Source organism: Schistocerca cancellata, chromosome 1, assembly GCF_023864275.1.
Source record: "Schistocerca cancellata isolate TAMUIC-IGC-003103 chromosome 1, iqSchCanc2.1, whole genome shotgun sequence".
NCBI classification, from domain to species: Eukaryota; Metazoa; Arthropoda; class Insecta; order Orthoptera; family Acrididae; genus Schistocerca; species Schistocerca cancellata.
The window spans coordinates 318,790,091-318,806,476 of NC_064626.1; the positions used below are offsets into that span (position 1 = coordinate 318,790,091).

The 16,386-nt window shown below is 43.4% G+C and overlaps 1 protein-coding gene across 4 annotated transcripts in view; it reads left to right on the forward strand.

Moving 5' to 3' along the window:
* LOC126172942 (COMM domain-containing protein 4) overlaps nucleotides 1-16,386 on the forward strand; it is a 551,734-nt gene that overhangs the window by 507,004 nt on the left and 28,344 nt on the right. For all 4 annotated transcript variants that reach the window (XM_049920920.1, XM_049920918.1, XM_049920917.1 and 1 more), the window contains one exon: nucleotides 6,287-6,326. In XM_049920920.1, coding sequence (XP_049776877.1) covers nucleotides 6,287-6,326 — 40 coding nt within the window. The remainder of the gene's footprint in view (nucleotides 1-6,286; nucleotides 6,327-16,386) is intronic.

A 16,386-nucleotide genomic window follows, 5' to 3' on the forward strand; every position in this document is an offset into this window, starting at 1 on the left:
CTCGTATCCTTCGACCCATAATAATTTGGCCCAGTGAGGATAAGTGGTCCTCATATAAATAGAAATACGATATGATCTATTTTCAGTCCCTCATTTTTTAATTTTTTTTTTGTTATTGCTCCACAATGACGAGTCATTAAACCCCATCGAAAAAGGTTTTTTGCTCTCCCCTTGTGCACGTGTTTTCATATATCTTTCAACAAGAAAGAAAACATTGCTTATTTTTAATTTATTATCACGTATTTCATCTTGATACAGCCAACATAACCACTGGGACGTATCCTGGCCAGGCACACTTAGCGCATGTAAAATAGGTGAAAGAAACCACCAAATCATCCCTTTTAAAAATTATATATTGTAAATTCAGTGATCAGGTTTGGAATCTCATAATCATAAATAAATTCAATTGGCATTAAAAATTTAAGAAACCATTTTCATATTAGAAATAAGAGTTTCCATCTATAAACATGTTATTACGACATATTTTGTGATGAATGTAAAAAAGAATGTAAAAAAGAAAAATGGTATCTTAAACGCTCTGCGTGTTGTTACTTACATTTTATGTGAGGGAACAGTTGTCAAAATAATGAAGTCTAATTTTAAACTACTGCTTTGCTTCTCCCCTCCAAAAGCAGCTCAGTGTAGGCTCTGACAATAGCTTAGCGCCCGTTGCTTCACTCGCGTAGACTGTATGGCGTGCAGCGATTCTTTTGTTTTTATTTAATCTTTTTTTTTTGTTCACAAATAACACCACCTTCCAAATTTTTTTACGCTAATTAATGCCGTAGAAGCATGGTCTTTTCCGAATGTAGCTCTGAACAGTAAGCGATTCTAGTAGCTGGAGTCTTAAGGTTTTTGTTAATCATGCCTTTTGCGTTCTTGTTGTGATATTTCCATAGAAACTTTGATCCTCCAACTGAAATACTAGTTTTATAGATTTAGCTTTAAATTTTTTAATGTAATGAAGTATTTTCTTTAAAAATTTCGTCCAATGTTTCGCCCCCTTGGGGGTTAAATTTCAATTCGTACTTTTTTTTAAATTTCTAACTGATAATTCAGATAATAGTTTTCATACATGCAGCCTTAAAAATGGTTTAGTAATTCTTCAGTAATGATTAATTTCTTTCAAAAAAAATTTCACCAACTATTTTACCCCTTGGTAGTTGAATTTCTTTATTTCTGAGAAACCAAAGTCGGTTTTCGTAGTTATAGTTTCAAAACTGTCTTAATAGCGACACACTTTCAAAAACCTTTTATCTCCTATTTCACCCCCCACAGGAGTGGAATTTCGAGCAATCCCTTCGTAAACGATGCCTACGGTATACGATCCACACCCTCTTCAAATTTCAAGTCTCTGTCCTTACCGGTTTGGGCTGGACGATGATGAGTCAGTCAGTGAGCCAGTCAGGACGTTGCCATTTATATACACATCAAAAACAGTTTTGCATCACCCGGTTTCCCAGAACTCCTGAAGAAAGACGTTGACTGTGGGTATTGTATCACAGACAGTCCGTTTGACTGTCAGAGACGTCCTAAACCCGCCCAGAGATGTAAACAACCATGCATGAGCAGCGCCTATTAGACGGAGGGGGTCCGACAGCCGATCAGGAACGAGGAACGAGGTACACGGTTCGTGTTGTCTGTAGTTCAACCATGTCTAGACGATCAATACCGCTGTTCGATCGCTTCCGCATTGTTACGTTGTGCCTGGAAGGACTCTGAGCAAGGGAAGTGTCCAGGCGTCTCGGAGTGAACGAAAGCGATGTTGTTCGGACATGGAGGAGAAACAGAGAGACAGGAACTGTCGATGACATGCCTTGCTCAGGTCGCCCAAGTGCTACTACTGCAGTGGATGACCGCCACCTACGGATTATGGCTCGGAGAAATCCTGACAGCAACGCCACCATGTTGAAAAATGCTTTTCGCGCAGCCACAGGATGTCGTGTTACTACTCAAAGAAGTCGTGATGCGCAACTTCACTCCCGACGTCTGTGGTGAGGTCCATCATTGCAACCACGACACCATGCAGCGCGGCACAGATGGGCCCAACAACATGCTGAATGGACCGCTCAGGAATGGCATCACATTATGTTCTCCGATGAGTGTCGCATATGCCTTCAACCAGACAATCGTCAGAGACGTGTTTGGAGGCAACCTGGTAAGGCTGAACGCTTTAGACACACTGTCCAGCGAGTGCAGCAAGGTGGAGGTTCCCTGATGTTTTGGGGTGGCATTATGTGGGGCCGACGTACGCCGCTGGTGGTCATAAAAGGCACTGTAACGGCTGTACGATACGTGAATGCCATCCTCCGATCAGTAGTGCAACCGTATCGGCAGCATATTGGCGAGGCATTAGTCTTCATGGACGACAATTCGCGCCCCCATCGTGCACATCTTGTGAATGACTTCCATCAGGATAACGACATCGCTCTACTAGAGTGGCCAGCAAGTTCTCCCGACATAAATAGAAACATAGATAGAAACATGGCGGCGCCTAAGACTACTGAGAGCGTCCCAAAGTGCACGTATAATGACAAAAGGATAGATTGAATAGGGCTGTTTATGGACGCCGTGACCCACCAACCACTTTGAGGGATCTACGCCGAATCGCCGTTGAGAAGTGGGAGAATCTGGACCAACAGTGCCTTGATGAACTTGTCAATAGTATGCCACAAGCATGCATCACTGCAAGAGGACGTGCTACTGGGTATTGGAGGCACCGGTGTGCACAGAAATCTCGACCACCACCTCTGAAGGTCTCGCTGTATAGTGGTACAACATGCACTCGCATTCGGGAGGACGACGGTTCAATCCCGCGTCCGGCCATCCTGATTTAGGTTTTCCGTGATTTCCCTAAATCGCTCCAGGCAAATGCCGGGATGGTTCCTTTGAAAGTACACGGCCGACTTCCTTCCCCGTCCTTCTCTAATCCGATGAGACCGATGACCTCGCTGTTTGGTCTCTTCCCCCAAACAAACCAAAGCAACCAACCAACAACATGCAACGTGTGGTTTTCATGAGCAAAAAAAGGGTGGAAATGATGTTTATGTTGATCTCTATTCCAATTTTCTGCACAGGTTCCGGAACTCTCGGAGCCGAGGTGATGCAAAACTTTGAACCGAGGTGATGCAAAACTTTTTTTGATGTGGGTATATAGAGATTAACAGGTGGGCTTTTGTTAACGAACTGTTCTTCGGTTCCTGCAGTAGATGCACTTTGAAATTCGCCACCGGACGTACAAAATCACTAAAGCAATAAAATATTACGAAGCGTTTGTTTCTTTCCTTTTTCGAAATTGCCGTTCATTAAATGTCTGTTGTCGGTAGATATGCTTTTAGATGACAGAGAAAAATGAAAACGACAAAGGTTAGATCGTAGGCATCTAAAATCTTTCAGAAGATTCGCCAGATTATTTAGGAAAGTCGGCCCTCTCACACATAGTATACAAAGAAGACCCAGAAGAAATGTTTACTTTGAATTTTGTCAAATAAAAATGTCATTCCTTGCAGACAGACAGTAAAGCTTCGCCGCATGTGATGAGACATCCATGCACAGGAAAACTCGATAAGTGCAAGGTCGCGTCTGCCACTGAATGGCTGTCACCTCCCGGCGTATCACTCTCTTCCCGGGCGCAGCCTTTGGCGACGCGGGTTTACCGACTGTGATACAGTAAGCCAATAGATTAACCGTAATCAAATCGGGGGCCGTAAGAGGTGTTGAAAGGATAGTCGTAATGCAATAAAGCGCCATTTCTATAACGGCGCCGGCACCGGCAAAATAAGTCTGTCCCGCGAAAAGGGAGCCATTAGCCGGCCAGCACCTCAAAGCGGCGCCGTGCTCCCAGCGGCTACGGCATTGCCCTCTGACGCACTGCGCGAGAACCACCGCGGGAAAAAGGCCGCCTCACAACGTACTCAGCGACACGACTGCAAACTTTACTCACTTCTACAAAAATAGCTATAGCCATTTCCGCATCTAAATCATCCCTGGCAACAAATTATTTAACTGACCTGAACGTGAGCTCCTAGCAAGATTACATAGCTTGATTGAAAACAGCACCGGCATTCAGGAAAGACAGATCAAGCACAACACATCTCGCCCTCGTTGTATCTTGGTCCCTCATAAGTACATCTGACAAAAGATTAATCACCCCCAGGAAACAACCTGTTACCATGACCAGTGTCTCTAACCTTGACAATAGTCTCAATTCGGCAAGGAAGATAGTCCGCAAGTTTCTTCACGAGTGTCATATCCAGCCCTAGCCATCCATTAGATGCCGTATACCTACCAAATTGCTATGATGTTGCTTGCTTCGTTTCACCTACTGTTTCAGACAGTCCCAGATATATTTCTGTGCGACTGAGGTGGGGAGACTCTACGGTCCAGTCGGTTCGTTCGTCAGACTAGGAATGTATTTTTCCAGTTCCATGAATCCTGGACGACAGGACTGTCTACAGAATATTCATCATGAAGCTATAAAAAGGTCAACACTTGATTACCTTGAACGTAGAACTAAACAACCTAGTTTATGTTGACGGTAAACTGAACGAATGAGCCCAAGTCGTGGTACGAAAAACACCCCCAAAACTTTACAAAACCATCTTCGATTTGAACTACACTCCCTGCGGGTTATATGTCTCATTGGGCCATCGATGCTCTCGTGCCTTTGTAACTAGAAAAGACGAAAAATCGCGATCATCGGACCACACTACACACTTCCAGTCAGCTGCTGTCCAGTTTATCGCATTGAAGGCGTGCAGTTTTGAAAAGCGAATGCAAGCAGTAGCCTTTTGCAGGATATCAAAAATGCCCATTGCATGCAGAGCCCTTCTCGACGTCTGTCGGAAATTTTTTTATAATGAACATTAGTTGGGACCGTATACAAATGTACCCACTGGACGGAAATTTTACTTGGCAAACTTACTTTGAAAATGGGCGTAGTCCGAAGCCGGTCACCGACTAAATGAACATCCATTTTAGTTGCCACTCTGGCTGCCTCCTTTTGTGTAACAGATTTTTTACAGTGCTGTGTAGTTGGTATGCGGAGATGTGAAGATTATAGAATACACAGGAAGATATGCCTGACAGTATCAAACCAGTTCGAGACTGGTACTTCAATTAAAGTGTACATAATGCTTAACTCTAGCCTCCCTCCTAGCCACTGACCACCGTTCAGTCTTCGTTGATTGGTTGGTTGGTTGAGTTGGGAAAGAGGACCAAACAGCGAGGTCCAGTTCCATCGGATGGGGGAAGGACGGGGAAGGAAATCGGCCGCGCCCTTTCAAAGGAACCTTCCCGGGATTTGCCTGAAGCGATTTAGGGAAATCACAGAAAACTTAAATCACAATGGCCGGACCCGGTTTGAACCGTCGTCCTCTCGAATGAGAGTCCATTGTGCTAACCATAGCACGACCTCGCTGGGTCTCGTTGCTTACTGGCAATGTATTCCGGGCACTGTCTTATAAGCCGCTGTTAGTTGTCTTGTACGGGAAAGCCATTATCGCGTCAGTTGCAGGAAACGGTGCATTCATTTTGGAACTCCCTTCTTATCTGCCCAGTCCCTCTAGAAAAATGAGAAGAAAAGGAGGACGGTAAAATAAAAATAAAGAATTTCGGTAATTCATTTTAAAGGGGTAAACAAGACTAAGTTACTTGCAGGGTACACCTCGTGCTACTATCGTAATTAATAATTAAATTTTCTTGTTGTCCATTAATTCTTCTGCGAAAATGACATACAAGTTGGAGGTAACTGGGGATGAAATTCACGATGTTTCATATTTATGGTCACCAGTCGTTAATCTGGCATCGGGAGCTATCTGGGTCTTTTAAGTTTCCCAGGCTTTTCCATACTTCCCCACTCCATCATGTCCATTCTCCCACTCTCCCAGGCAAGCACACATCCAATTAACTCTTGGCTACACATAATAAGCGAGAAAAATAATATAAACGGGATTTACTTTTTGGAGCTGGAAGGCAATGTGCAGCCGATGGCGAGGTGCTACGAATTGTCTCATTTGCTGAAATTATTTGGGTCTGTAGTACATTTTCCTTACGTAATGTTGAACATAAGAGCCGCCTCTTGAAACATTATCGAAGGAATTCACAATTTTGTCGCTGATTACAGTATTTGATTTACTGAATTAAAGTCAAACAGTTCAGAGAGATCCACCACGGACAAAATGACAATGGAAATGTCACAATTTTTTGTTCTGGCGTAATTTCGGTATCCAAGAGATGGTATCAATACTGCAATACTAAAACAATTTCATTTCTGCTTGTGTTTCAGTACGACAAAGTTAAGAAGCTTACGGCGGATGCAAAATATGGTAAGTCGTCAGACAATTCCACGCATCGCTTGCAATGCGGGGGCGTGTGGCACACGCGGCGACGCAGAGGAAATGAGCAGAGCAGCGTCTGTCAAAGCCAGCCGGCCGCCACACCCTGCTCGCCGCCGCTCCAGCAGCCGTGCTCTTCATTCCGGGGATTCACTTTCTCTTCGTCTAAGATAACAACTAGCACGTCCCGTTGTTAAACGCTCTAACACAGAGTCAACTCTACAGATACTTCAAGACCTAGTTTTCAATTATTAGTTACAGAATTAAAATTATCGGGAAGCCTTTCGAATATTTCCCGTACCCGTTTAAATATTGCAAGTCTGCGTTTTTATAACCGCTGACGTAGAGTGATAGTTTTTCTTTCTTAAAACAGGTAGTAGCTAGTCGTAAGGCTACGCTTTGAAATGTCGAATAGCTTCATGTAGCCGAGGTTTGGGGCCTGATTTTTACGGAGCTCTCACGTGCTTTCAGAAGGCTCAGTGAGATGAACCCATGGGTGTCGTACCAAGATTATCACGATTTTAACCTTGCGATGCTTACAATTAACGGAAAGCAACAAAGTGACTGAATCTTCACTGTCAAATCGCTGTCTCTCCATTTTTGTATTATGCTTTGATACGTCAACAACCGTGTCGACATTTAATACCGTTGTTTTCGCAGTTCTAAAGCCACTTTTTTGTTTCAGGCATTGGCAGGTTAAGTTTGTAAATGTTTCGGCTGAGTTCATAAGAATATGGTAACGTGTCACCATCTAATGGGAGTTTTCACAAACGATTAGGATGAAATAAGGGCTTGAAACATGGGGTGACTTTCAGTTGCTAAAAAGTCCTTGCTTCCTAAAGGCGTTTGCTTGACAAAGTCTGTTATTTGTACCTTTCTTCCTGTTCCTTTGGAGCATTTTAGCTGCTTTCGCAACGTACGCATTAGATAGAATTGGCAAGTATAAGTATTTGTAGGGAATAATTAAAGGGGTAAAAATCTGTAGCACTCTCGCGCTTTCGACAATTTCATCACATTGGTAACGAGTTCTCGGCCTTACCTACTATTGAAATCACAAATCGCCGCTGAAAGCGACTAAACATTCTTGAAGGTAATAGTCGACTGAATTAAAGTCACACAGTCCAAAGAGATCTATCGTGGACTAAATATCTAGGGGAATAAAACTATTTCAGGACAAAAGTACACTGCGATGAGTACACACGGGTCATAGAGGATGAGGAATAGAATTTATCGTCCCATCAGCATGACGTTCATTAAACGAAGTACCAACTCTCTTGACTCAAGATGCGTCAGGAAATCGGGTTTGATCTTGTAGCAGGAAACATCTCAAAATTCTCTCAATAAGTGTTAGTCATACCAAAGAAATCCTGTAGCACAGTCGAAATTCATAACTCGCTCTTCTCGAATACTGAGTCCCTGAGAATCGTGCAAACATACCGTCGTTTGACCATCGCACACAGTCCCGTATGGACGACATAGTAATAAATATCCCTGCCGTAGAGAAGCAATTGCAAGAGTTGACAAATAAGTCACCAAGTCCGGATGGAATCCCGAATCGGTTTTACAAAGAGTATTCTATGGTACTGGCACGCCACGGCACTTATTTAGCTTTAATTTATCTTGAATCTTTCGCCCAGCACAAAGGCCTAAGCAAATTGGAAAAAATCGCAGGTGACTCCTCTATATAAGAAGATCGGACCCCAAAAATTACAGACCAGTATCCTTAACATCAGTTTACTGCAGAATTCTAGAACATATTCCAAGTTCCAATATAATACATTTCCTAGACACCGAAGAGCTTATTTCCGCGAATCAGCACGGTTTTAGAAAGCTTCGCTTATGCGAAACTCAGCTTGCCCTTTGCTCACATGATATACTGCGAACTATGGATGAAGGATAACAGGCAGATTTCATATTTCTAGATTTCCGATAAGCGTTTGATATCGTGCCCTCCCGCAGACTGTTAACGAAGGTACAAGCATACGGAGTACGTTCCCAGGCATGCGAATAGCTTGAGGACTTAAGTACACTACCGGCCGTTAAAATTGCTACACCACGAAGATGACGTGTTACAGAGGCGGAATTTAACCGACAGGAACAAAATGCTGTGATATGCAAATGATTAGCTTTTCAGAGCATTCACACAAGGTTGGCGCCGGTAGCGACACCTACAACGTGCTGACATGAGGAAAGTTTCCAATCGATTTCGTATACACAAACAGCAGTTGACCGGCGTTGCCTGGTGAAACGTTGTGATGCCTCGTGTAAGGAGGAGAAATGCGTACCATCACGTTTCCGACTTTGATAAATGTCGGATTTTAACACATCGCGATTGCGGTTTATCGTATCGCGACATTACTGCTCGCGTTGGTGGAGATCCAATGACTGTTAGCAGAATATGGAATAGGTGGGGTCAGGAGGGTAATACGGAACGCCGTGCTGGATCCCAATGGCCTCGTATCATTAGCAGTCGAGATGACAGGCATCTTATCCTCATGGCTGTAACGGATCGTGCAGCCACGTCTCGATCCCTGAGTGGGGACGTTTGCAAGACGACAACCATCTTTTATCCCCTTTCTTGAAGATCGGGACTATAATTCCTTTCTTCCAATCCTCAGGAATTCTGTTCTCCTTCCACACCACCCTCAGCACTCTGTATAGCCACTGGGTTCCTACTTCTCCTGCTGCTCGTATCATATCCACTGTTACTTCGTCCCAACCTGGTGCCTTGCCCCCTTTCATCCTCTTTATGGCTTCTTCCACTTCATTCCAAGTTAGATCATCAATTTCCCCACTATTATCATCGTCTGCTGCCTTAGGCTCTCCATCGCTGTTAGTTACCCGCTTGGCGGCATTCAACAGATCTTCAAAGTACTCCTTCCAAATCTTTTTGAGCTCATGCATTTCCTCCACAACTCTTCCATTATTATCCATGATCCTCAGGCACTCGCTTCTGTCCTTCCTCTTATTTCTTACCATGGTGTAAAGTACTTTTTTGTTCCCTTCACTGTCCTCTTCTAACATTCTTGTCCATTTTTCCATCCACTTCTTCTTCTCCGCCCTTACTATGGTCTGTGCCGCTTTCTTGCTTTCCTTATATTTTACCCTAGCTTCCTCTGTTCGGGTCTGGAACCATTCTCTGAAGGCTTTGTTCTTTCGAAGTACTGCCTCTTTACATATGTTGTTCCACCATGGGGTTTCCTTACTTCTCCTCTTTGTGCTAGTTCTTCCGCACACAATCTCAGCTGCCTCAACTAGGGCCCTCTTAAAATCTCCCCATTCTTCTTCCACTGTTCTCTGATCTTCCTTTGGCAGCTTCTTCCTGATCAGTGTCTGGTACTGGGTCCTCCGTTCATCCTCTTTCAGCATCCATGTCTTCAACCTTTTCTCCTGTATATCTGTTGCCCTCCTATCTTTTTTCTCTCTCAGGGTGGCTACCAACAGCCGATGGCCACTGTCTAAGGCCTCAGATGGAACGACCTTAACATCTGTGAGGCTGCTCATCATCTGCCTATCCACTAGTACATAGTCTACTACTGAAGTTTGGGACCAGTCCCCACTGTACCAAGTTATTTTGTGACTACTTCTCTTCTTGTACCAGGAATTTGCGATCGTCAGCCCATTCCTCTTGCAGAATTCCAGCAACAATTTTCCTTCTCTATTTCGGTTCCCCCAGCCCTCTGGTCCCATTATCTCCTCGAATCCTTTCCTGTCTGTGCCAACATGTGCATTGAGGTCCCCTATTATAATCTGATTACCTCCATTTAGCTGCTTTTGCATGTCATCTTCAAATTCCTCCTTCTCCTTTTTTGTACACCCCACCTGTGGGGCATATGCTTGGATGATTTCAATGCTTTTTCCTTTCACTCGTACTCTGGCTTTTATCATTCGATCATTGATACCTTCCACCTCCTCCTGCAGACCCTCTCTGACCACTATTGCCACTCCATTTCTTCCCCTCTCATTCCCTATCCAGTACAGTTTACATCCTTTACTTAGTGGTTTTTCACCAACTCCTCTCCACCTAGTCTCAGCAAGTCCCAAGATGTCCAATTTCCTCCTTTCCATCATTTCTACAATTTCTTCTAACTTCCCAGTTAGAGTCCTTACGTTTAAGGTGCCCAGTCGTAAACCATCTCGTAATCCTTTTCCATTGCTTGGTCGGTTTCCTTTAAATCCGTTCCGTGATCCGAGGCATGTTCCCTTTTTAAAAGCAGTTGATTTATCCACTACTGGCTTGCTAGGCCTATCGCAGCTTCACCAGAGCCCCGTTAGCCGTCACGTTTCGGGGTTCCCATAGAGCCTTCTCAGCTACCGTAGCGGTCCTGGGGCACACGAAGTCCCCGCTGTACATCGCCCCTACAGGCAGTCCCCTACTTTGTGCCGTTGCCCATCTCCCACGACTTGGACGAGGGGTTGGACTTATGGGAGAAACCATGATGGAGATTAAAAATAAGGTTCAGGAGTGGAATTAAAATTCAGTGTGAAAACATATCAGTGATAAGATTCTCTGATGACCTTGCTATCCTGACTGAACGTGAAGAAGATTTACATGATCTGCTGAATGGAATGAACAGTCTAATGAGTACAGAATGTGGATTGAGAGTAAATCGAAGAAAGACGAAAGTAACGAGAAGTAGCAGAAATGAGAGCAGCAGATTTCCGATAAGCGTGTGATATCGTGCCCCCTTGCAGACTGTTAACGAAGGTACGTGCATACGGAGTAGGCTCCCAGATATGCGAATAGCTTAACATCAGGATTGGTGGTCACGAAATAGACGAAGTTAAGGAATTCTGCTACCTAGACAACACAATAACCAACGAAGGAGAGAGTAATGAGGACATCAAAAGGACACTACCACTGGCAGGAAGGGCATTCCTGGCTAGGAGAAGTCTACTCATATCAAACATAGGTCTTAATTTGAGGAAGAAATTTTTGAGAATGTACGTTTAAAGCACAACATTCTATAGTAGTGGAGCATGGACCACAAGGAAACCGGAAAAAAACAGACTCGAAGCCTTTGAGATGTGGTCTTACAGACTAATGTTGAAAATTAGGTGGACTGATTAGCTAAGGAATGAGAAAGCACTGTGCAGAATCAGAGAGGAGAGTAATATATGAAAAACACTGACAAGGAGATGGGACAGGATGATTGGTCATCTGGTAAAACATCAGGGAATGATTTACATAGTACTACAGAAATCTATAGAGAGCAAAAACTGTAGAGGAAGACAAAGACTAAAATACATCCAGAAAATAGTTAAGGATGTAGGCCGCAGTATTGGGACAAAGAGAGTACCAGTCCACTCTACATTGTTACCAAATGTATTCAAGACAGTGGCGATGACGTCATCCAAGATGGCGTCGTGTAGACTTGGAAACAGTGCATGACATCATCCAAGACGGCGGCCATGATGACACCAAGATGGTGGTAAGTTTGAATTTTGGAGGCAAAGTGCCACACCCCCCTCTCCCAGAACACTGGTGTGAAGTTCAAATTCCAACAGGATAATGCACCACATCTCCATTATCTCTACTAAGCGAAGAAAATGACGGGAAAATAGGGCACTTGGGCTAACCTAGGTCACCCAACCGTCACTTCCTCCTATGAACTGGTGCTAAGTTTGAATTCCAAAAGGATACTGCGTCACACCCCGATTATCTCTACTAAGCAAAGAAAATCGTGGTAAGATAACTTACTTGGCCTACCTCCCCCTAACCTAAGTCACCTGATCGCCACTTCCTCCTACGAACTGACGCCAAGATTCAATGTTTGCAGTAAACAAACGTCACTTGGGGTTTCGCTACCAACCTAAGAAAGTTGCGGGAAGATAGGTCACCTGTACTAACCTAAGGCATCCAACTGCCACCACCTCCTACGAACTGGCGCCAAGTTTGAATTCCAACAGGATAATGCTTCACACCACTGTTATCTCTACTAAGCAAAGAAAATCGCGGGATAATAGCTCACTTGGCCTACCTCCAATAACCTGAGTCACCCGACTGCCACCTCTTCCTAGGAACTGGCTCCAAGTTTAAAATTTGCTGGTAAACAAAAGTCAATTCGCATATCTCTACTAAGCTAAGAAAATGGTGTGAAAGAAAAGACACTTGTACTAACTTCAGTCGCCAGACCGCCACCTCCTCCTAAGGATTCATGGGAAAAGGACTTGGACATAAGTCTTTATTTAAACAATTCCATGCAGGTGTGTTCACCACAAGGCCAGGACTCCAACTGACTTAGTACACACCGCCACCACAAGAGGGCGCTCTCATCTGTGATGTAATCCAAGATGGCGACACCCAGTTATTCATAAAGAGCTCCAGACTCCAACTGACTAAGTAAACATCGCCACCGCCAGAGGGCACTGTCGTTACTTCAGGAGATGGCGCAAGTACCGTTAATCACCCATGTTGGCAGGCTAACGTGTACTAACATGCACAGTGCATGATGTCACCCAAGATAGTGGGGCGAAATGGCGGCAAAACAGATCTGAACACAAGTCTTTATTTTGCATCCAGTGTCTCCACCACGAGATTTAGAGTCCAACTGACCTAGTACACATTACTGCCACCAGAATGTACTGTCATCCCTCCTATGACCTAATCCCAGATAGTGGTCTGTAGGGAGAAAATGGCGCAAAAATGATTCAGGCTGCACTGGACTGCTGGGGAGAGTAAGGAAGGAGTGCACTCTATACCCAAATAATTTAAGTACAGACATTCAGACTCCTCCTAAATAATGAAGCACAGTGATGTATAGACACACTCAGTACTCATAAACTATCCAAATAACGCACAGCACAGTGTACAGACCCACTCCCAAAATAATACATCAGACACGCAACCAACATACGTAGACACCTCCTCCTGTCCACTAGAGCGCATAGGAGGCCACCGACAGCCCCACCTAGTGAGGCGCCCGTCAGCTGTCAAACCACACACAGTTGCCCACAGGGATGATGTGGATACATCCCTTTTCATACTTGACACTAGAGAAATTCCTATCACAATACGTGTTCACCTAGACGCCGATGATCTGATCGGCCGGGAGCAAAGACTTTAATACAGAGCGCACACACTCATGCGTATGGTGGATGTGGATGAAAGTTGGGTCTGTTCACTTTACGTTATACCGAACTCACAGAATTCCAAGGCGCAGCCCCCATACGCGAGACACCTCTGGACAGAGCGAAAAATAACGAGTGAATAGGTATAAATTGACTGAATATACACCAAAATGCTGGAAATTGAGGAAGTTGAGGAAGTACTTGCGTATCTTCTGGTTCGCGCCAAATAATTTGTACCTGGGGGCAAGTATGTGAAAGCAAGAGGAATCTGGGAAAACGTTGACATCGAAACGAAGGGAATCTGGGAGGCAGTGAATTTTCTTTCTGTTGAGGTAGTATTATACTGTACGTTTATTGAGGTACCAGTACATGGGAGTTTAGTACTGTATTTGGCGCTTTTCAGGAGGGCAGAGAACTATTCACCCCTACACTTACTTGCATCTGCGCTAAAGGATAACCGAGAGCAGATGGGTCGATCTATTGAGATAGAGCTGTAACGAGGTACGAGTTAATGGTTGACTGATTCATCCTAGAGAAGGAGAAGATGCTGCAGGTCAATTTTTTTCCAGTGTTCTGACCAGATGCATCAGTCACGTGACATAGCCTGCATCTTATGCTGCTAACGACCATTTTATATAGGCCTGATGCAGACCTACTATAATTTCTGAACCGTGATCGGATGTGAACAGTGGACTCTATACATCTCCGCAAAGCTATATTGAGCTCGTATCACGCAGAGTGAGCATTTTACAAAAGTTTGTTTTTCGTTTTACAGTTCGATAAGATGGTCCATCGTAGAGAAACGGGGAAGAAGGATATATATAATGTGGTTGCAATATATTTCTCACAATTCAATATTAACAACGCCACATTCCAAACTACTTCCAAACACAGTATATACAGTTCCACACAGTAAATGTAATGACCCCATTAATAAATATAGACTTCGATCAGAAATCGGTAGCTAAGGTAGAATATTCAGAATTTCTAGGTGTATGCATTGATGACGGGTTGAACTGAAAAAAAAAAAACACACTGAGGATCTGCTGAAACGTTTGAGTTCAGCTACTTATGCTATTAGGGTCATTGCAAATTTTGGCGATATACATCTGAGTAAATTAGCTTACCACGCCTATTTTCATTCTCTGCTTTCGTATGGCATCATATTCTGGGGTAACTGATCATTGAGTAAAAGAGTTTTCATTGCACAAAAGCGTGTAATCAGAATAATTGCTGGAGCTCATCCAAGATCATCCTGCAGACACTTATTTAAAGAGCTAGAAATCCTCACTGTAGCCTCACAATATATATATCCACTTATGAAATTTGTTATTAACAATCCGAACTAATTCAAAAGTAATAGCAGTGTACATGGCTACAACACTAGGAGACAGGATGATCTTCACTACTCAAGATTAAATCTAACTTTGGCTCAGAAGGGGGTAAATTATGCTGCCACAAAAGTCTTTGGTCCTTTACCTAATAGCATCAAAATTCTGACAGATAGCCATATAGCATTTAAAAGGAACTTAAAAGAATTTCTTAATGGCAACTCCTTCTACTCATTAGATGAATTTTTGGATATAGTAAGTGGGAAATTTCCCAACCTCCACAAAAAAATTATTGAGTGTCATATAATATTTTGTCTAATGTAATATCTTGTATATAGACACCTTTTATTAACCTGACACGTTCCACATCATTACGAAGTGTCGTATTCATGATCTATGGAACAAGTACTAATCTAATCTAACTGATAGGTTGGAAACGTAGGCGATCTAACATTATAGACCCGTTTTAAGTTCAGAACGTTGCAGCCTTAGGAGTGTGTGTGTTTATGTTCTCTCTCTTACCAATACCTTCCAGGTACCGATCCTAGACTCTAGAACAATTCTTCAGAGTTGATAGCTTGGATGATTTACGTAAAAATGTGTCTAACTCCATCCGTTTGGAACACCATCGCATATAAAAATTAATTCTTTCTTGTTCTTCTTAACTGTCTGCTATTACATCACAGCACTTTGAAATCTGTTACTATACATCGATAAGGAGTGCTAAGCTCCTCGACATGGTCGCATCGTGAGAAAACTGGTGCACTTGGACGGGTTAGGACTCGGAAAGCTCGATTCATTCACGAGACGTGGAGTGTAGCGGTCTTCTTCTGATCGGTTGCAGATTAATTCGGTAACGGTGCTGCATGGCAGGTTGGTCAATGACAGTGTGAGGATGGTCTTTCAATCTCTAAATTTTACCCTAAGACAACGAGAATGCTATGTGACTCCCATACACAGAGAGATGGATCGTAAATTAAGTACTACGCTCGAGGTCTTAGAAATATGTAGAGCGCTGTCTGATATACTTTGTGTTCGAGAATTAACAGTCAAAGTATTATTTAGTAGTATTGGTGGGTGCATGATATTTACATATTTGAACATCAGGTTTATAAAGAATGTGTATGTGGAAAGGAGATGACTATGCCCTGTTGTAGGGAAGGTATGGATTTGACTTGGAGTACTGTGTTAGCAATGGGAAGAGTATGTTCAGTCGTATGACGGGCATAGATATTCCATTTCCAGAGCCACTACCTTTGGTAGGGTGTATTTCCGATACTTCGCACATTGTCGAATGACGTTCAATTGAGATCGCGATCGTTAAGATGGGCGGCTTTCGTGATCAAGTGTAAATTTGACAAGATTGTGTACAGAGGTGCGTTTGCGCTGGACCGTTATTCCCTCCCATGTAAACTGTTCGGTTGACTGCTTCTGCACATTTTGCGTCTTTATTTAGTTGAGAGAAGATCGATTGTGGTGTGTGCATCTGACATGTGGAAGATACGTCTGCCTGTTCTCTGGACATGGGAAAGACCGTAGTTGGCTTGTAAATTATATGGATGATTTGGAGTATGTTAGATCAGCGAGATCGGTATTTGCGGGTGGAAATATGATTTTTAATGTGTTTGTTGCTAGTTAGTCAGTGGTCT